This window comes from Procambarus clarkii, chromosome 89 (assembly GCF_040958095.1).
Source record: "Procambarus clarkii isolate CNS0578487 chromosome 89, FALCON_Pclarkii_2.0, whole genome shotgun sequence".
Lineage (NCBI taxonomy): Eukaryota > Metazoa > Arthropoda > Malacostraca > Decapoda > Cambaridae > Procambarus > Procambarus clarkii.
Window position 1 is genome coordinate 5,152,074 of NC_091238.1, and position 22,603 is coordinate 5,174,676.

Here is a 22,603-nt window from a genome sequence, read left to right on the forward strand (position 1 = left end):
GAGCTGGGAGTTGTTCACGGGCCCGGCAGCTTGGTCTGCTCCGGTCAGCGCCAGGGCGTTGGGGCGCGCCGGGGCGTGGGGGCGCGCCGGGGCGTGGGGGCGCGCCTGGGCGTGGGGGCGCGCCAGGGCGCGGGAGGGCGTGGGGGCCTCCATGATGGACCTTCCTGTCACCAAAGAGGTGTTGAGGAGGCAGAGGGCGTGAAACAGTAATGGAGTGAAGAAGTGTGTATGAGCGGGGAGGCGGGCGCTGCTCTCTCACACGCATGGTTGGTGATGATACACACACACACACACACACACACACACACACACACACACACACACACACACACACACACACACACACACACACACACACACACACCTTCCACGTCTCCCAGAGGGTATAGACTCATTCCTCTCAATGTTTGTTGATGATCCAAAAATTATGAGAAGAATCAAGACAGATGAAGATAGACAGAGACTACAGGATGATCTGGACAGGCTGGAGGAATGGTCTAGAAAATGGCTGCTAAAGTTCAACTCAGGAAAGTGTAAAGTAATGAAACTAGGCAAAGGGAGCAGGAGGCTGAACACAAGGTACCATCTAGGAGGTGATATACTACAAGAATCAGAAAGAGAGAAAATTTTGGGGGTTGATATCACACCGAACCTGTCCCCAGAGCCCCACATCAAAAGGATATCATCAGCGGCATATGCTAGACTGGCCAACATAAGAACTGCCTTTAGAAACTTGTGTAAGGAATTGTTCAGGACCCTGTATACCACTTATGTCAGACCAATCCTGGAATATGCAGCTCCAGCCTAGTCCATACCTAGTTAAACACAAGACGAAGTTAGAGAAGATACAGAGGTATGCCACCAGACTAGTCCTGGAACTGAGAGGTATGAGCTACGAAGAAAGGCTAGGGGAGCTAAATCTCTCGTCCCTGGAGACAGAGGAGTAAGTGGAGACATGATAACCACCTGCAAAATTTTCAGGGAAATTGAGAGGGTGGACAAAGACAAACCATTTGGCACGGGTGGAACACGAACACGGGAACACGACACAGGTGGGAACTTAGTACCCAAATGAGCCACAGAGACATTAGAAAGAATTTACTCAGTGTCGGAATAGTTAATAGATAGATTGCTTTATGTAGTTAAGTAGAAACTGTGTATGGAGGCAGACTCCATACACAGTTTCAAATGAAGATATGGTAGAGCACAGTAGATCAGGGATCTGTATACCAGTTGATTGACAGTTGAGAGGCGGGACCAATGACCCACAGCTAATCCTCTACGAGCACAACTAAGTAAGTACAACTAGGCGAGTACACACACACACACACACACACACACACACACACACACACACACATACATACACATAATATGTAGTAAGGAAAGTAAGATAAGAGGGAGAAGGAAGAGGTGGAGTGGGAGAAGTTCTGCTGATAAGATAAGACTGGAGTTTTGAGATGGATATCCAGGGCTGTGAAGGTTATAGTGACTACATAACAGTCACCATAGCAATTGAAGGACAAAAACTTATAGTCATCTTGAGGTTATCTTGAGATGATTTCGGGGCTTTAGTGTCCCCGCGGCCCGGTCCTCGACCAGGCCTCCACCCCCAGGAAGCAGCCCGTGACAGCTGACTAACTCCCAGGTACCTATTTACTGCTAGGTAACAGGGGCATTCAGGGTGAAAGAAACTTTGCCCATTTGTTTCTGCCTCGTGCGGGAATCGAACCCGCGCCACAGAATTACGAGTCCTGCGCGCTATCCACCAGGCTACGAGGCCCCCTAACCACCAAATGACAAAATACACAGATAGGAATATAACAGAAACAACTTGGCCACCATCAATATAATAGAGAGAGCAACTTCTGTCGCTAGCAGGAACGAATCCAGACTACTAATCATGGAAGACTTCAACCATGGGAAGATAGATTGGGAGAACGGAGACCCACATGGAGGACCAGACACATGGAGAGCTAAGCTACTGGATGTGGCAAGAAGAAACTTTCTAAGCCAACACGTCAAGGGACCCACATGAATAAGGGAAGACAAACCAGCAATGCTAGAACTGATATTCACCCTGAATGAGTCGGATATAAGAGAAGTTAGGTTAGGTTAGGTTAGGTTAGGTTAGGTTAGGTTAGGTTCGAAGCTCCCTTGGGCATGAGTGATCACAGTGTATTGATCTTTGAGTGCCTGATAGAGCTAGGAGTATCTAAAAAAAAAACTAGAAAATAAAGGGCTGGCGTACCGAAAGGGAAATTATGAGATGAGGAAATTCCTAAGGGGTATACCATAGGACACAACTCATAACTAAGTCCATACAAGACATGATGGACTATGTCACCCAACATTATCAGGAGGCAGTAAACAGGTTTGTCCCGGCCCAAAAGAAAAAAAATTGGGAAGCAAAACAAGAAACTGTAGTTTAATAGGGCATGTATGGAAGCAAATGAATTGAACAAAACGGGGTGGAGAAACTTCCCAAATACCAGAACATCAGAAAGCAGAGAGAGAGAGAAATACCAGAGAACCAGGAATAAGTATGTTAGTGTGAAAAGAGAAGCAGAGAGAGAGTATGAAAATGATATAGCAAGGCCACAACCGACCAAAACTGCTCCACAGTCACATGAGGCGGAAAACAACAGTGAAAGAACAGGTGATGAAACTTAGAACGGGTGAGGACAGGTAAACAGAGAATAACAGAAGTGTGTGAAGAACTCAACAAGAGATTAACGGAGGTCTTCTCAGTGGAACGATGTGAAGTCCCTGAACTAAGAGAGGTGGCAGTAAACCAGGCGGCCTTGGAAGGGTTCGAAATTACCAGAGATGAGGTCAAGAGGCTTCCGCTACACATAAGGGGCATAACTGGCCGACCCCTCACAGTGTTCAAGAGAGAACTGGATAAGCCCCTCCAAAGGATACCTGATCAACCAGGCTGTGACTCATACGTCAGACTGCGAGCAGCCGCGTCTAACAGCCTGGTTGATCAGTTCAGCAACCAGGAGGCCTGGTCGACGACCGGGCCGCGGGGACACTAAGCCCCAGAAGCACCTCAAGGTAGCCTCAAGGTAGAGGCATCTGTTGGATCTGGACGTGAGAAAGGCTGTTGGGCCAGACGGAATCTCATCATGGGTACTGAAAGAGTGTGCAGAAGCACTGCTTGCCACTCGCCATAGTGTATAGTTCTATCATGCACCAGCTTTGGTCCTGCAAAATGACAAAAGTATTGATAGACTGGAAAAAATGCAAAATGAGGCACTCAGAATTCTATTTGGCTGTCCTATAACTACCAAAGTTCTCAACATGCGGAAAGAATTAAATATACTTAGCATTCGAGATAGAACATTTGAAATCAACCTTATGATGGGACTAAAGCTTCTGCGTGATAACAAAAACATTGTGTCAGTTGAACTGTTAGAACACATACGTAACGGAACTAGCGAGTCTAAATGGATTCAAAGAACAGCCACTCATTAAAATGATGGGACTGCACGATGTATATACAGATGAAAGAGTACAGCACTTCCTTCCACCCTGGCAGATAGTACCTTTTGACATCCTGACCCCTGCATACCCCACCAAGAAACTAATCACAAGCAACCCTCATGCTCAGCTTGCTGCTAAATTAAGCACCATAGAACACATTCACAATATACAAACTGAAAACAACATAGCACAGACCATATACACTGACGGATCACTCAATACAGCTACAGGGAGGGCAGGAAGTGCTGTTATTGCTTATCAGCCCGATGGCAGCACAATTCAAAGGAATATAAGAATTAGTAACTGGGCGTCCACAATGCAAGCCGAGTTGGTAGCAATACTGGTAGCACTCGAAATTATTGACAACACTGAAGTAGACAGCTTAATTATTTCCTACTCCCTTTCCTCACTACGAGCAATAAACAGTTTGGAATCAAGCAATAACGTGCTTGTCTCAGAAGCCAGATATAGATATATAAGAATACTTACCAAGAGGGTATATATAAAAATGTTGTGGATTCCTTCTCACATTGGCCTGCAGGAACATGGTAAAGTTGACGCCCTTGCTAAGGATGCAGTAAATAAAGACAGTATTGAACGGAATCTTGAGTTATCAAATAGGTCTCTTAAAAGTGTCATTAGACGAGAACTCCTGGATGGATTTGAAGAAAGCAGAACAGTGCAAACTGGAACTAGCAGGTCCATTGTTCATCACAATGAAATGTGTGAAGTAAAACATGTGTATGGGGCAAGTAACAAAGTCAGTAGACTAACAGATGTTGTCACAGCTCGTATAAGACTTGGCTACAAGTATCTCTGGCAGTTCGGCTTGTATAGGGATCTAGATGAAGTAAAGTGTAAAGTGTGTGGACAAAGACACGGACACACACTCGAACACTATATCTTGGATTGTAGTAAAATTGAGCCATTTAGAGATAAATCTAAGCTCACTCTGTATGATATGGCAACCGTTCTTATTACCATGGATAAAATACCTGAAATCCTTGCACTGTATCCACATTTTGCTTCCAGTAGATGAACGACATATGAGATTGGGAAGCAAGTAGTGTGTTGTGAGGACTAATAATAAACAGAAGCTCCCCTATGACTCTGTAATATCCCCATTGGCCAAACTATTATGTATTAGCGACAAGACCTACCATTAATGTATAATGACTTACTGTAAATATATAGCTCTTGAAATGGAACATTCTCTGTAACTAGCTGACATTGTAATTATAAGGTGTGAAGGATAGATGAAATTGTTTATGTAATAATCTAAGATGAGGTCTGATAAAGACCTTTTGTGCCCTCTGTAATGCTTTTGCGCTACCGCTCACAGGATGAGTATGGGGTTACCTTACCTTGAGGTGATTCCGGGGCTTAGCGTCCCCGCGGCCCGGTCGTCGACCAGGCCTCCTGGTTGCCGGACTGGTCAACCAGGCTGTTGGACGCGGCTGCTCGCAGCCTGACGTATGAGTCACAGCTTGGTTGATCAGGTATCCTTTGGAGGTGCGTATCCAGTTCTCTCTTGAACACTGTGAGGGGTCGGCCAGTTATGCCCCTTATGTGTAGTGGAAGCGTGTTGAACAGTCTCGGGCCTCTGATGTTGATAGTTCTCTCTCAGAGTACCCGTTGCACCTCTGCTCTTCAACGGGGGTATTCTGCACATCCTGCCATGTCTTCTGGTCTCATGTGATGTTATTTCTGTGTGCAGGTTTGGGATCAGCCCCTCTAATATTTTCCACGAGTAAACTATTATGTATCTCTCCCGCCTGCGATCAAGGGAGTACAGATTTAGGCTCTTTAGTCGGTCCCAATAGTTTAGATGTTTTACAGAGTGGATTCTAGCAGTAAAGGATCTCTGCACAATAACAACAATAAACTACTACATTAAACTAGCCGCCTCCGGCGGCAACAATCAAAATCAATACCAGAAAGTTGGAAGACAGCCATAATGTAGTCCCAGTACTCTAGCGTACCACCTTGTCTCCCAGTACTCTAGCGTACCACCTTGTCTCCCAGTACTCTAGCGTACCACCTTGTCTCCCAGTACTCTAGCAGGGAGACACACAGAAGGTACTGAACTACAGGCATACCTGGACTAAGGTGCATACCATGCAAGGTTATGGAGAAGAGTGTGAGGAGAACTAGCAGAAGATCTGGAGTGAGAGAACTTTGTAACACCACCACCACCACCAGCGTGGGACTCAGGGATGGTAAATCTTGCCTCAAAGGTTTAATTAAGAAAGTGTAGGGAGACAGATTATATTTTTGGACTGTCAGAAAGCCTTTGACACAAAAGCCCATAAAAAGTTGCTGCACAAGTTAAAGATGCAGACATGAGTGACAGGGAAGCACTCAAGGGGTCAAGGGAGTACCTAAGCAAAGGAGGACAGAGCGTCACTGTTTAGGGTGAGGTCTCAGAGGGGCGAGATGCCTTTAGCCAAGTCACACAGGGTTCAGTTCTCGAATTAATCCTGTTCCTAATATATGTAAATGAACTTCCAGAGGGAATAGATTAATTTCTTTCAATGTTTGCTTAAGACAGAGGAAGACAGCAGGAGGCTGCAAGATGACCTGGACAAACTGAAGGAATAGTCCAACAAATGGCATCGAGAGTATAACTCAAGCAACTGTAAGGTAATGAAACTAAGAGAAGGAACCTGGAGGCCACAAACAAGGAATCAATTGGGAGATGAAATCCTTCAAGAGACGGACAGACAGACGGATCTCGGGGTGGATATCACACCTGTCTCCTGAAGTCCTGAGTGAAAGTGACAGTGTAAAATTGTGTAGTAATACTTAGAGATATAATTATATGTTCGTATCCTGGCCGGGGAGGATTTACTGGGCGCAATTCCTTAACTGTAGCCTCTGTTTAACGCAACAGTAAAATGTGTACTTGGATGAAAAAACGATTCTTCGCGGCAGGGGATCGTATTCCAGGGACCATAGGATTAAGGACTTGCCCGAAACGCTACGCGTACTAGTGGCTGTACAAGAATGTAACAACTCTTGTATATATCACCAAAAAAAAAAAATATATATATATTATATATATATACATTATATATATATATATATATATATATATGTCGTACCTAGTAGCCAGAATGCACTTCTCGGCCTACTTTGCAAGGCCCGATTTGCCTAATAAGCCAAGTTTTCCTGAATTAATATATTGTCTTTTATTTTTTTCTTATGAAATGATAAAGCTACCCATTTCATTATGTATGAGGTCAATTTGTTTTTATTGGAGTTAAAATTAACGTAGATATATGACCGAACCTAACCAACCCTACCTAACCTAACCTAACCTATCTTTATAGGTTAGGTTACGTTAGGTAGCCGAAAAAGGTTAGGTTAGGTTAGGTTAGGTAGGTTAGGTAGCCGAAAAAGTTAGGTTAGGTTAGGTTAGGTAGGTTAGGTAGACGAAAAACAATTAATTCATGAAAACTAGGCTTATTAGGCAAATCGGGCCTTGCATAGTAGGCTGAGAAGTGCGTTCTGGCTACTAGGTACGACATATATATATATATATATATATATATATATATATATATATATATATATATATATATATATATATATATATATATATATATATATATATTAGTGAAGTTGATAATATATTGGTGAAGGTGTAATTACGTATAATTTATCCCCCCATTATTCCTTGCACTACTACTGGCCACAGCCAGTTCTGGAAACTTACCATCAACTTGGGGTTGCATCAAGATGAAGACGCTATAAGACACGTTAACAGCCAGTACCTCCTTACTGGCCCAAGCTGCCCTAACAACACCACCTCGTCACTGTCAATACTAAACAATAGTGTCAATTGTGATCATAATTGAGATCTCACAATCAACGAAACCCTCACTATCAATAGGTGACAGCATTATCAAGTGCTATTTCGTCATCAATGAAGCCCTCACCACCAACGGAGCCCTCACCACCAACGAAGCCCTCACCACCAACGGAGCCCTCACCACCAACGGAGCCCTCACCACCAACGGAGCCCTCACCACCAACGGAGCCCTCACCACCAACGGAGCCCTCACCACCAACGGAGCCCTCACCACCAACGGAGCCCTCACCACCAACGGAGCCCTCACCACCAACGGAGCCCTCACCACCAACGGAGCCCTCACCACCAACGGAGCCCTCACCACCAACGGAGCCCTCACCACCAACGGAGCCCTCACCACCAACGGAGCCCTCACCACCAACGGAGCCCTCACCACCAACGGAGCCCTCACCACCAACGGAGCCCTCACCACCAACGGAGCCCTCACCACCAACGGAGCCCTCACCACCAACGGAGCCCTCACCACCAACGGAGCCCTCACCACCAACGGAGCCCTCACCACCAACGGAGCCCTCACCACCAACGGAGCCCTCACCACCAACGGAGCCCTCACCACCAACGGAGCCCACACCACCAACGGAGCCCACACCAACGGTGCCCTCACCACCAACGGAGCCCTCACCACCAACGGAGCCTTCACCACCAACGGAGCCCACACCAACGGAGCCCTCACCACCAACGGAGCCCTCACCACCAACGGAGCCCTCACCACCAACGGAGCCCTCACCACCAACGGAGCCCTCACCACCAACGGAGCCCTCACCACCAACGGAGCCCTCACCACCAACGGAGCCCTCACCACCAACGGAGCCCACACCATCAACGGAGCCCTCACCACCAACGGAGCCCTCACCACCAACGTAGCCCTCACCACCAACAGAGCCCTCACCACCAACGGAGCCCTCACCACCAACGGAGCCCTCACCACCAACGGAGCCCTCACCACCAACGGAGCCCACACCACCAACGGAGCCCACACCAACGGAGCCCTCACCACCAACGGAGCCCTCACCACCAACGGAGCCCTCACCACCAACGGAGCCCTCACCACCAACGGAGCCCACACCACCAACGGAGCCCACACCAACGGAGCCCTCACCACCAACGGAGCCCTCACCACCAACGGAGCCCTCACCATCAACGGAGCCCTCACCACCAACGGAGCCCTCACCACCAACGGAGCCCTCACCACCAACGGAGCCCTCACCACCAACGGAGCCCACACCACCAACGGAGCCCTCACCACCAACGGGGCCCACACCACCAACGGAGCCCACACCAACGGAGCCCTCACCACCAACGGGGCCCACACCACCAACGGAGCCCTCACCACCAACGGAGCCCACACCACCAACGGAGCCCTCACCACCAACGGAGCCCTCACCACCAACGGAGCCCTCACCACCAACGGAGCCGTCACCACCAACGGAGCCCTCACCACCAACGGAGCCCTCACCACCAACGGAGCCCTCACCACCAACGGAGCCCTCACCACCAACGAAGCCCTCACCACCAACGGAGCCCTCACCACCAACGGAGCCCTCACCACCAACGGAGCCCTCACCACCAACGGAGCCCTCACCACCAACGGAGCCCTCACCACCAACGGAGCCCTCACCACCAACGGAGCCCTCACCGCCAACGGAGCCCTCACCACCAACGGAGCCCTCACCACCAACGAAGCCCTCACCACCAACGGAGCCCTCACCACCAACGGAGCCCTCACCACCAACGTAGCCCTCACCACCAACGGAGCCCTCACCACCAACGGAGCCCTCACCACCAACGGAGCCCTCACCACCAACGGAGCCCTCACCACCAACGGAGCCCTCACCACCAACGGAGCCCTCACCACCAACGAAGCCCTCACCACCAACGGAGCCCTCACCACCAACGGAGCCCTCACCACCAACGGAGCCCTCACCACCAACGGAGCCCTCACCACCAACGGAGCCCTCACCACCAACGGAGCCCTCACCACCAACGGAGCCCTCACCACCAACGGAGCCCTCACCACCAACGAAGCCCTCATCACCAACGAAGCCCTCACCACCAACGAAGCCCTCACCACCAACGGAGCCCTCACCACCAACGGAGCCCTCACCACCAACGGAGCCCTCACTGCTGCTGCAATATCAGATTTACCGGGCTATATATATATATATATATATATATATATATATATATATATATATATATATATATATATATATATATATAATATATATATATATATATATATATATATATATATATATATATATATATATATATATTGTATTTACATTATAACATGAATTTTAACATCATATTATGTATTTTAACGTGCACTTGAAAAATATATATTGTATTTAAATGCCATTAGAGATGCACTTTCCCCTTGAATAAATCACTTGCGATAAATATATGATAAAGCATACTTAATTTTTTCCTACAAAATATTCCATTAAGTTTGTTGCTAAATTACGAGGATATTTCGTGATTTTTTTCATAGTGTTTATTTAAAGATTTATTTAAAGTGATTTATTTAGGGGAAAGTGCATTTTTAAGTGCTCGCACATGCAAAATATATATTTTTTGAGCAAGTTTATGTTACTGTGGAAGAAAATACAATATATTGAATGTGGTCGAGGACCAACAACACTTGTCCTGTGGTAATGCCAACTGTGGTAATGTGTGTATAGAATATCTAACACACTTTGAGTTAGGAACACAGTTTCGTCCCCGTGCTGATACATCACTTTAAAATGTTCCCCCATTTTGCACCCGCTAGATAACGTAAGATTGGGGGTGGGTAGATGTTAATCTTCTTGTTTGAGGAGCTGTTCACTTGAGACAGTTAAGCAAGTCCCAGCTGTGTCTGGGTACAAGTGACAGGATGAACAACCCAGCGGGTTTTCTTCCTATTGGGGAGTGTTGTACATGCTGCTATGGCGGTGTGTCCACTCACAGGATGACTGGCGCTGCCCAATACTGTCACTATGGCGGTGTGTCGACTCACAGGATGAGTGACGCTGCCCAATACTGTCACTATGGCGGTGTGTCCACTCACAGGATGACTGGCGCTGCCCAATACTGTCACTATGGTGGTGTGTCCACTCACAGGATGACTGGCGCTGCCCAATACTGTCACTATGGCGGTGTGTCGACTCACAGGATGAGTGACGCTGCCCAATACTGTCACTATGGCGGTGTGTCCACTCACAGGATGAGTGGCGCTGCCCAATACTGTCACTATGACGGTGTGTCCACTCACAGGAAGAGTGGCGCTGCCCAATACTGTCACTATGGCGGTGTGTCCACTCACAGGATGAGTGGCGCTGCCCAATACTGTCACTATGGCGGTGTGTTCACTCACAGGATGAGTGGCGCTGCCCAATACTGTCACTATGGCGGTGTGTCCACTCACAGGATGAGTGACGCTGCCCAATACTGTCACTATGGCGGTGTGTCCACTCACAGGATGAGTGGCGCTGCCCAATACTGTCACTATGGCGGTGTGTCCACTCACAGGATGAGTGACGCTGCCCAATACTGTCACTATGGCGGTGTGTCCACTCACAGGATGAGTGGCGCTGCCCAATACTGTCACTATGGCGGTGTGTCCACTCACAGGAAGAGTGGCGCTGCCCAATACTGTCACTATGGCGGTGTGTCCACTCACAGGAAGAGTGGCGCTGCCCAATACTGTCACTATGGCGGTGTGTCCACTCACAGGATGAGTGGCGCTGCCCAATACTGTCACTATGGCGGTGTGTCCACTCACAAGATGAGTGGCGCTGCCCAATACTGTCACTATGGCGGTGTGTCCACTCACAGGATGAGTGGCGCTGCCCAATACTGTCACTATGGCGGTGTGTCCACTCACAGGATGAGTGGCGCTGCCCAATACTGTCACTATGGCGGTGTGTCCACTCACAGGATGAGTGGCGCTGCCCAATACTGTCACTATGGCGGTGTGTCCACTCACAGGATGAGTGGCGCTGCCCAATACTGTCACTATGGCGGTGTGTCCACTCACAGGATGAGTGGCGCTGCCCAATACTGTCACTATGGCGGTGTGACCACTCACGAGATGAGTGGCGCTGCCCAATACTGTCACTATGGTGGTGTGTCCACTCACAGGATGAGTGGCGCTGCCCAATACTGTCACTATGGTGGTGTGTCCACTCACAGGATGAGTGGCGCTGCCCAATACTGTCACTATGGCGGTGTGTCCACTCACAGGATGAGTGGCGCTGCCCAATACTGTCACTATGGCGGTGTGACCACTCACGAGATGAGTGGCGCTGCCCAATACTGTCACTATGGTGGTGTGTCCACTCACAGGATGAGTGGCGCTGCCCAATACTGTCACTATGGTGGTGTGTCCACTCACAGGATGAGTGACGCTGCCCAATACTGTCACTATGGTGGTGTGTCCACTCACAGGATGAGTGGCGCTGCCCAATACTGTCACTATGGCGGTGTGACCACTCACGAGATGAGTGGCGCTGCCCAATACTGTCACTATGGTGGTGTGTCCACTCACAGGATGAGTGGCGCTGCCCAATACTGTCACTATGGCGGTGTGTCCACTCACAAGATGAGTGGCGCTGCCCAATACTGTCACTATGGCGGTGTGTTCACTCACAAGATGAGTGACGCTGCCCAATACTGTCACTATGGCGGTGTGTCCACTCACAAGATGAGTGGCGCTGCCCAATACTGTCACTATGGCGGTGTGTCCACTCACAGGATGAGTGGCGCTGCCCAATACTGTCACTATGGCGGTGTGTCCACTCACAGGGTGAGTGACGCTGCCCAATATTGACCCAATGACAGTGTGTTCACTCACAGGATGAGTGACGCTGCCCAATACTGTCACTATGGCGGTGTGTCCACTCACAGGATGAGTGACGCTGCCCAATATTGACCCAATGACGGTGTGTTCACTCACAGGATGAGTGACGCTGCCCAATACTGTCACTATGGCGGTGTGTCCACTCACAGGATGAGTGGCGCTGCCCAATACTGTCACTATGGCGGTGTGTCTACTCACAGGATGAGTGACGCTGCCCAATATTGACCCAATGACGGTGTGTTCACTCACAGGATGAGTGACGCTGCCCAATAAACTTGCCCCTCGAGACATAGTTATAATAATAAACACATCGCTGGCCTGGTAACATCGCTAGTTACTAATAGAGTAACAGATGGCAGCACGTTATCTCACTACGCACTTCCATTTATTTAATGTAATTAATGTTAATAATGTAAAATAATAAAAAAAACTTATATATTTGTGAATTTTATGTAAAGAATATTCAGCAAATTTTTCGCACTCTGCTGAGTGCTTCGTCCAGGTCGGAGTGGGTGGTAAGGACCGGACGTCTAACGAGGCTGTTATCCTAGCTCCAATCCTCTTATCCTTCGTGACCGAAACCACTGCCTATTATGAACGTGTTTCCCATGTTATTATGTCTGGGATAAGACATTTCCATTACTACTAATGGTAATAATACAGATGCTAATAATAATTGACTCACAAAGGATACTGCGGCTCCGGTTACAGTGATTACTTAGCGAGTACAGTATTGATATATTTTACAAGCCAAAAATTATGCAGCCATCAGATACGCGAATGTAAAAAAAATATTTGGCAGAAAATGGGTGAATAATTTGTTATGGGCTGCGAGGGCCGGCGTGCCTGGCCGTGGGGAATACGGAGCCCACCCAGACGGCAAGAACAACACGTGTTAAGTCTGGGTTCATAATATTTGTGGAGCAGCTGAGGAGGGCTCCAGGTGGCCCTCGCCGCCTGCCTCGACCCCCGGCCTGGCACACATGGTGCCGGTGTGAGTGCCAGGCTCTCCTCGCCTGGCACTGCAGGGTTGAGGTGTGTGGCGTTGCATCAGCGTCGTGTAGATAGCAGATTTCCCTTATTGAGATCAAGTCACGTTCACACCTCAGTATTGAGGGCTTGGCGGACGCCGCCCCGCCCCCGCACGCGGCGCAACCAATCACGGCCCGCCGGCGCCAGTGGGCGGAGTCTGCGGCGCGAACAGCTGCTGGATTGGTGGAGCGGTAGAGGGGGCGGGACCAGTGGCGGCCGAGGGGGAGGAGCCTGGCGAGGAACAGGGTGGGCAGTACAAGAAGATCTCAATACCATTACAGACGGACAGTAACAGCTAAACCGTGGGGGCAGGAGGCAGGTTCCGCGGCCAGTGACACTCCGGACACCCATTATGGATTTTGATTTGTATCCAATTGTTGCGTGTGTGAAGGATTAGGGCGTGGCGGCGCCCTGGACCCACGCCCTGTTGTACTGACCATGTTAAGCGTGGCCGCGTGGGACGCCCGCTCAGCCATGGCCCGCACGCCACTCAAACACGCCTTCTCCATCAACTCCATCCTGCCGGAGACGGCGCTCGACAACCCCACCGCCATTCCTAGGGACGTGCCCAAGGACGAGCTCCTCATGGACGACGTGGAGATGACCACAGCGGACGACGACGACGACGACGAGGTGGACATTGACGTGACGGGCGCCGTCAGCCCCGGCGCCATGTCCGAGTCGGAGGCCGAGGACCACACCGACAAGGACGACAAAGACGTCAAGAAAGACGAGGAGAAGAAAGACGGAGAGGAGAAGAAGAAGCACGAGAAGCCGCCCTTCAGCTACAACGCCCTCATCATGATGGCCATCAGGTCATCGCCCGAGAAGCGGCTCACCCTCAACGGCATCTACGAGTTCATCATGAAGAACTTCCCGTATTACCGGGAGAACAAACAAGGGTGGCAGAACTCCATCCGTCACAACTTGAGTCTTAACAAGTGTTTTGTTAAGGTTCCCCGTCACTACGACGACCCGGGCAAGGGCAACTACTGGATGCTCGACCCCTCGGCCGACGACGTGTTTATCGGCGGCACCACGGGCAAGCTGCGGCGCCGCTCCACCACAGCTTCCCGCAACCGCTTGGCCGCCTTCAAGCAGTCCCTTCTCGGCCGCTTCGGCTGCTATCCACCCTTCGGCCTGGCGCCGTACGCTGCGGCTGCGGCCGCCGCAGGGCTCGGGGGAGCGCTGGCACCGGGCTCACTCCCCGTGTCCCTGCCAGGGGCTCTCCCGGGATCCCTGGCCTCAACTCCCCTGTATCAGCAAGCCACGGCTGCCGCAGCTGCCGCAGCCGCACTCTACCGCGGGTACTCTCCCTCGTACTATACCAGCCCGCTGCCCGCGGGTCCAGCCCCGCTGACGGGCCCAGCGCCGCCCGCGGGCCTCCCAAAGCCCACCGCCCTCACGCCCGCAGCCTCCCACCCGCCAACCACGTCGTTCAGCGTGGACCGCTTGCTGGCCGACACGCCCGTGAGTGGGCCGCCGTCGACGCTGGGCGGCCACCCATCCCTCCTGCTGGGCGGCCTGGCCGGAGCTCACGCCCTCTCCCACTACGACGTTTACCGGAACTCCCTGCTCTCCCAGGCGGGCCTCGGCCACACCCTGGGGGGCATGACCGCCGCCCTCGGCCCTGGCATGGTGGGCGGCGGCCTGGGGGTGGCGGGGGTCGGAGCCCCAGGCAGCCCCAGCACCAGCGTCGTCACCACCACCAGCAGCGACGGGACGGCCCGCCAGCCCGTATTCAAACCCGTGACGGTTGTGGCGCGGCCCAGCTAGTCGGGCCGCAGTGGGCGGCCACGGTGGGCGGCCACGGTGGGCGGCCAGGGGAGCTGTATATACTGTATGTATGTATGTCTGGTGTGTTGTCTTCAGTCCCTGACTGTGGCGCGCGCCAACGTTGTACAGCACTATGTGTATAAAAGTTGTAAATTATATATCGTAAAATAATAATTATTAAGACAGTTACGTGTTTTCTTACAAGCCTGCTGAACCAGCCCACGGTCCCTGCCCCTAGCCCACGGTCCCTGCCCCTAGCCCGCGCCTAGCTCCTGCCCTTAGCCCGCGCCTAGCCCCTGTCCCGCGCCTAGCTCCTGCCCCTAGCCCGCGCCTAGCCCCTGCTCCAGGCTCCCTACTTTCATTCCGCTCATATACTTGTTGAGGCCGCTTTCTCATTTCCTTGTTCGGCCTTCTAGTCCTCGCTATAGCTTGCCTCGCCTCCTTGCGCAGTCAGCTCCTAGCCTCTAGCCACGTATTTCCATCTCCCTTCCCTCCCTCCTATCAATGCTCGACGAGCTCCTTGCCTCCTCGTGGGCAACACACCTATCCTCTGTTCCTATCCATCTGCTACCTGTCTCTCCCTACGCGCTAGTAGCCCTGTACTACCGCGAACACACACTAACAAGTCATCAGTTGTCTGAAATCTATCTATTAACACCAGCGCGGATGGAGCTGTCTACGTAATAAACCATATTTTATAAAAGACATTTTCCAACGAACTCTAGAGCAGCTGTCAAGTGTCCGGCCCGCTGGGTGTGTTCAGCACGTGCCTGTGTCCGCCGTCAAGGCTCTGCGCATGTGTCCTGAGCTCTCTGGTGGCCCCGCTACACACACACACACACACACACCGTCCCTTATGCTGCACCACTTCACCACTTGCCTCCTCCACTGCTACACTCCCTAATCACCCACAAATGAAATTTAATCTACAATTTCCAACTAAAATTAAAATGTTTGCTAGCTTATATATATATATATATATATATATATATATATATATATATATATATATATATATATATATATATATATATAAATGTAACTCAATATTCTGCTAAGACTGCTGGATGCCTACTACTACTACTAATGTCATGCCAAATAGTCAGAACCGTAATACTTGGCCTAGAAGGCAAGATCCGATTAGACTAACAGGCCAAATGATTTTAGTTATTTTAAAATATTTCTTTCCGGATTGGTTCTTTCTAATAATAATACTCTGTTATATTAAGGGCATCAATTATAGACAGTAAGGTTATGTAAGGATAGGATAGGTTAGGTTAGGTTAGGTAGGTAAGGTTGGGTTAGGTAGGTTAAGTAAGATGAAATTCCTGTTAGTTTTCAATGAAATTAAAAAAAAATCAATTATGTATTGTAATTGAAAGCTGAATATATAATAAAAAATAATTGAGAAATATATTATTTCAGGAAAATTGGGCTTCTTACGCAACTTGGCCTATTAGGTATACAATATATATATATATATATATATATATATATATATATATATATATATATATATATATATATATATATATATATATATATATATATATATGTCGTACTTAGTAGCCAGAACTCACTTTTTGGCCTACTATGCATGGCCCGATTTGCCTAATAAGCCAAGTTTTCCTGAATTAATATATTTTTTCTAATTTTTTTCTTATGAAATGATAAAGCTACCCATTTCATTATGTATGAGGTCAATTTTTTTTTATTGGAGTTAAAATTAACGTAGATATATGACCGAACCTAACCAACCCTACCTAACCTAACCTAACCTATCTTTATAGGTTAGGTTAAGTTAGGTAGCCGAAAAAGTTAGGTTAGGTTAGGTTAGGTAGGTTAGGTAGTCGAAAAACAATTAATTCATGAAAACTCGGCTTATTAGGCAAAACGGGCCTTGCATAGTAGGCTGAGAAGTGAGTTCTGGCTACTAGGTACGACATATATATATATATATATATATATATATATATATATATATATATATATATATATATATATATATATATAATATTATATATATAATATATATTAGGGATACCACCTCTGATGCAATTGTAGGGACCCACAGCCTTGAAGAAGAAAATAAAGAGTATTCAGAAAAGACCTTGTGGAGTGTCACTAAACACTTTAATCTTTTCCCCTCATACCACCCCTATTTTTATATATATATATATATACATATATATATATATATATATATATATATATATATATATATATATATATATATATATATATATATATATATATATATAATATGTCGTACCTAGTAGCCAGAACGCACTTCTTGGCCTACTATGTAAGGCCCGATTTGCCTAATAAGCCAAGTTTTCCTAAATTTATATATTTTTCATTTTTTTTCTTATGAAATGATAAAGCTATTTATTCATTTCACTATGTATGAGTAAATAGTTATTTTTATTTGAGTTAAAACTAACGTAGATATATGACCGAACTTAACCAACCCTACCTAACCTAACCTAACCTATCTTTATAGGTTAGGTTAGGTTAGGTAGCCGAAAAAGTTAGGTTAGGTTAGGTTAGGTAGGTTAGGTCGTCGAAAAACAATTAATTCATGAAAAGTTGGCTTATTAGGCAAATCGGGCCTTGCATAGTAGGCTGAGAAGTGCGTTCTGGCTACTAGGTACGACATATACATATATATATATATATATATATATATATATATATATATATATATATATATATATATATATATAAGTTATTGTTGAATATGACAGAAAGTGTAAGATTAATAATTCTAACACGAATCTTCTCAATATTTCGTACGTTCTTCTTCACTGTCGAAGGTAATAGATAAATTAACTCTCCAAAATTCCATTCTTTATTTCTGGTCTGATGCCTGAACACATTTCGTAATGCTTATTACGTTTTCAAAGACTTAGTTTACACATAAAATACATCATACATCGTTTTGGGTGAGGTGACAGAGAATATGCCAGAACACGAAACAATGGGTATAAATTGAGTATGAAAAACATTAGAATGGAAGTAACTACAGAAGGCCTATTGGCCCATACTTCCTCTTGCTGCTTCTATGTTGGTTCAGGGTCTTGAAGTGGGTGGAATATAGTTGTGCATTAGTTGGCTGTTAATTGCTGGTGTTGACTTTTTGATGTGTAGTGCCTCGCTGATGTCGAGTCTCCTGCTATCGCTGTATTTATCGATGATTTCTGTGTTGCTTTTTAAGATTTCTCTGGTGATGGTCTGGTTGTGAGAAGAGATTATATGTTCCTTTATGGAGCCCTGTTGTTTGTGCATTGTTAATCGCCTGGAAAGAGATACCCTTTCAGTCATATTCAACAACATATGTTTACAAGAAAGACCGCTCCCAATATATTATATATTATATATTATATATTATATATATATATATATATATATATATATATATATATATATATATATATATATATATCGTGTTTCAATTTTAGAGGGGAAATAGAGGAATTTAATGTTTATTTACTCATTACCTAATTCGTGTCTTAAACTTGTAAATATATGGATTATATTGAAGGCCTGCAGTGGCTCCTTTGTTGGTACTACTGTTGACACTACCGTTGGTACTACTGTTGACACTACCGTTGGTACTACTGTTGACACTACCGTTGACACTACTGTTGACAATTGTTGGTACTACTGTTGACACAACTGTTGGTACTACTGTTGGTTCTACTGTTGGCACTACTGATGAGACTACCTGGATCATACCTGGTTGATGGGGTTCTGGGAGCTCTTCTAAACCCCAAGCCCGACCTGAGGCCAGGCTCAACTTGTAATAACTTGATCCACCAGGCTGTTACTTGGAGCGGCCCGCAGGCCCACATATCCAACTGGACCTGGCTGGTCCGGCACTTCTTGCAAGAACTTAAGTGGCTCTTGAATACATCCACCTCTGTTTCAGCAATATTGCTAATGCTTGCTGGGAGGGTGTTGAACACCTGTGGACCTCTGATGTTCAGACTGTGTTCTCTGAATGTGCCTATGGCACGTCTACTCTTCACTTTTTCTATTCTGTTTTGCTTCCATACCTTTCGTTACAGTATGTTGTTATTCTTCTGTGTAAATTTGGGACCTGGCCTTCAAGTATCTTCCCTGTATATATTATTTGATACCTTTCTCGTCTCCTTTCCAGCGAGAATATTTTGATAACTTTGAGACGGTCCCAATAATTTAGATGCTTTATCGTTTCTGTGCGTGCCGTATAAGTTCTCTGTCTTCTCTCTAATTCAGAGATCTCTCTGGAAGGGGAAGTGAGTACCGAGCAATACTCAAGACGGGACATCACCAGTGATTTAAATAGTATTACCATTACTGTGGGGTCTCTGGATTTGAACGTTCTCATAACCCATCCTATCATTGTCCTGGCCGCCGCCGCTATATTTGCTCGGTTATGTTCACTAAAAGTTAGGTCGTCAGACATCATAATTCCCAGATCTTTTACCTGTTGCTCTCCTTCTGAGTAGGTCTAATTGTGTCCTGTATCCTGTGCTTCGTTTAACTTTTTCATTTCCACCATACCTTACCCTGAGGTTACCCTGAGGTGCTTCCGGGGCTTAGCGTCCCCGCGGGCCGGAAGTTCCCAGCCCATACCTAAGTTCCTGTAACTTGTCACCGTTAATAGTCATGTAATTTTCACTTGAGCAATCGAATACCTTATTAATATCCGCCTGAAGGTTTTCAGTCTCTCCAACACAGGAAATTTTCATGCTGATTTCTGTCCCATCTGCAAAGGATGACACGAAGCTGCGACTAGTATTCTCGTCTATATCTGAGATAAGAATGAGCAATAGCAGTGGTGCAAGGACTGTGTCCTGGGGGTATCTTGAGGTTATCTTGAGTTGATTTCGGGGCTTTAGTGTCCCCGCGGCCCGGTCCTCGACCAGGCCTCCACCCCCAGGAAGCAGCCCGTGACAGCTGACTAACACCCAGGTACCTATTTACTGCTAGGTAACAGGGGCATTCAGGGTGAAAGAAACTTTGACCATTTGTTTCTGTCTCGTGCGGGAATCGAACCCGCGCCACAGAATTACGAGTCCTGCGCGCTATCCACCAGGCTACGAGGCCCCATAGGGGTACAGAGCCTTTCACTGCACATGGGCTTGATCTTATTTCAAGCCCAAGGGACACTCCTTGGGACTTGGTATTTAAGTGATGGTATTTGAGTGACCGTCACTCTCTGTATTCTGTTTGACAGAAAGATAAAAATCCAACGCCTCACTTTACCCGTTATACCTGTTGATCTCATTTTATGGACTATCACTCCATGGTCACACTACTGTTGGTTCTACTGTTGACACTACTGTTCACATTACTATTGACACTAATGTTGACACCACTGTTGGTACTACTGTTGACACCACTGTTGGTACTACTGTTGACACCACTGTTGGTACTACTGTTGACACCATTGTTGGTACTACTGTTGACACCACTGTTGGTACTACTGTTGACACCACTGTTGACACCACTGTTGGTACTACTGTTGACACCACTGTTGGTACTATTGTTGACAACACTGTTGGTACTACTGTTGACAACACTGTTGGTACTACTGTTGGTACTATTGTTGGTGCTACTGTTGACAGCACTGTTGGTACTACTGTTGACAACACTGTTGACACCACTGTTGGTACTATTGTTGGTGCTACTGTTGACAACAATATTGGTACTACTGTTGGTGCTACTGTTGACAACACTGTCGGTACTACTGTTGACAACACAGTACTACTGTTGAAACCACTGTTGACACTACTTATATATTTTTTTTTAATTTCGCCCCGAGGGCGAGTTTATTGGGCAGCGCCACTCATCCTGTGAGTGGACACACCGCCATAGTGACAGTATTGGGCAGCGTCACTCATCCTGTGAGTGGACACACCACCATAGTGACAGTATTGGGCAGCGCCACTCATCCTGTGAGTGGACACACCGCCATAGTGACAGTATTGGGCAGCGCCACTCATCCTGTGAGTGGACACACCGCCATAGTGACAGTATTGGGCAGCGCCACTCATCCTGTGAGTGGACACACCGCCATAGTGACAGTATTGGGCAGCGCCACTCATCCTGTGAGTGGACACACCGCCATAGTGACAGTATTGGGCAGCGCCACTCATCCTGTGAGTGGACACACCGCCATAGTGACAGTATTGGGCAGCGTCACTCATCCTGTGAGTGGACACACCACCATAGTGACAGTATTGGGCAGCGCCACTCATCCAGTGAGTGGACACACCGCCATAGTGACAGTATTGGGCAGCGTCACTCATCCTGTGAGTGGACACACCGCCATAGTGACAGTATTGGGCAGCGCCACTCATCCTGTGAGTGGACACACCGCCATAGTGACAGTATTGGGCAGCGCCACTCATCCTGTGAGTGGACACACCGCCATAGTGACAGTATTGGGCAGCGCCACTCATCCTGTGAGTGGACACACCGCCATAGTGACAGTATTGGGCAGCGCCACTCATCCTGTGAGTGGACACACCGCCATAGTGACAGTATTGGGCAGCGCCACTCATCCTGTGAGTGGACACACCGCCATAGTGACAGTATTGGGCAGCGCCACTCATCCTGTGAGTGGACACACCGCCATAGTGACAGTATTGGGCAGCGCCACTCATCCTGTGAGTGGACACACCGCCATAGTGACAGTATTGGGCAGCGCCACTCATCCTGTGAGTGGACACACCGCCATAGTGACAGTATTGGGCAGCGTCACTCATCCTGTGAGTGGACACACCGCCATAGTGACAGTATTGGGCAGCGTCACTCATCCTGTGAGTGGACACACCGCCATAGTGACAGTATTGGGCAGCGTCACTCATCCTGTGAGTGGACACACCGCCATAGTGACAGTATTGGGCAGCGTCACTCATCCTGTGAGTGGACACACCGCCATAGTGACAGTATTGGGCAGCGCCACTCATCCTGTGAGTGGACACACCGCCAAAGTGACAGTATTGGGCAGCGCCACTCATCCTGTGAGTGGACACACCGCCATAGTGACAGTATTGGGCAGCGACACTCATCCTGTGAGTGGACACACCGCCATAGTGACAGTATTGGGCAGCGCCACTCATCCTGTGAGTGGACACACCGCCATAGTTACACTATTGGGCAGCGTCACTCATCCTGTGAGTGGACACACCGCCATAGTGACAGTATTGGGCAGCGCCACTCATCCTGTGAGTGGACACACCGCCATAGTGACAGTATTGGGCAGCGCCACTCATCCTGTGAGTGGACACACCGCCATAGTGACAGTATTGGGCAGCGCCACTCATCCTGTGAGTGGACACACCGCCATAGTGACAGTATTGGGCAGCGCCACTCATCCTGTGAGTGGACATACTGCCATAGCAGCATGTACAACACTCCCCAATAGGAAGAAAACCCGCCGGGTTGTTCATCCTGTCACTTGTACCCAGACACAGCTGGGACTTGCTTAACTGTCTGAAGTGAACAGCTCCTCATACAAGGAGAGTAACATTTGTCAACCCTTAAAAGCTTACGTTATCTTGCGGGTGCAAAATGGGGAATCTTTTAAAATTAAG

The 22,603-nt window shown here is 47.9% G+C and overlaps 3 protein-coding genes across 3 annotated transcripts in view; 2 read left to right on the forward strand and 1 right to left on the reverse strand.

Annotated features, from left to right (window-relative positions):
• The first annotated feature begins 3,306 nt into the window (after nt 1-3,306).
• Nucleotides 3,307-13,530, forward strand: LOC123773264 (uro-adherence factor A-like). Its single transcript, XM_069317806.1, has 3 exons — nt 3,307-3,430; nt 7,385-9,511; nt 13,316-13,530. The coding sequence occupies exons 1-3, from the start codon at nt 3,307-3,309 to the stop codon at nt 13,528-13,530; spliced, it is 2,466 nt and encodes an 821-aa protein (XP_069173907.1).
• Nucleotides 13,131-15,200, forward strand: LOC123773308 (fork head domain transcription factor slp1). The gene has a single exon (XM_045766913.2). It carries the CDS (start codon nt 13,677-13,679, stop codon nt 15,012-15,014), a length of 1,338 nt encoding a protein of 445 aa, XP_045622869.1. The 5' UTR covers nt 13,131-13,676; the 3' UTR covers nt 15,015-15,200.
• Nucleotides 15,201-20,300: 5,100 nt separating this feature from the next.
• Nucleotides 20,301-22,603, reverse strand: part of LOC138359100 (streptococcal hemagglutinin-like) — a 34,453-nt gene continuing 32,150 nt past the window's right edge. The window contains exon 3 of the mRNA XM_069317807.1: nt 20,301-20,751. Coding sequence (XP_069173908.1) covers nt 20,301-20,751 — 451 coding nt within the window. The remainder of the gene's footprint in view (nt 20,752-22,603) is intronic.

Excerpts from the sequence above, each read along its gene's own strand:
- LOC123773264 (XM_069317806.1), top strand. The coding sequence starts at position 3,307 with ATGCGGAAAGAATTAAATATACTTAGCATTCGAGATAGAACATTTGAA. Across the intron at positions 3,431-7,384 it reads TGAACTGTTAGAACACATAC|GTGACAGCATTATCAAGTGC; the intron begins GTAACGGAACTA and ends CACTATCAATAG. Across the intron at positions 9,512-13,315 it reads TGCAATATCAGATTTACCGG|TATTGAGGGCTTGGCGGACG; the intron begins GCTATATATATA and ends TTCACACCTCAG.
- LOC123773308 (XM_045766913.2), top strand. The coding sequence starts at position 13,677 with ATGTTAAGCGTGGCCGCGTGGGACGCCCGCTCAGCCATGGCCCGCACG.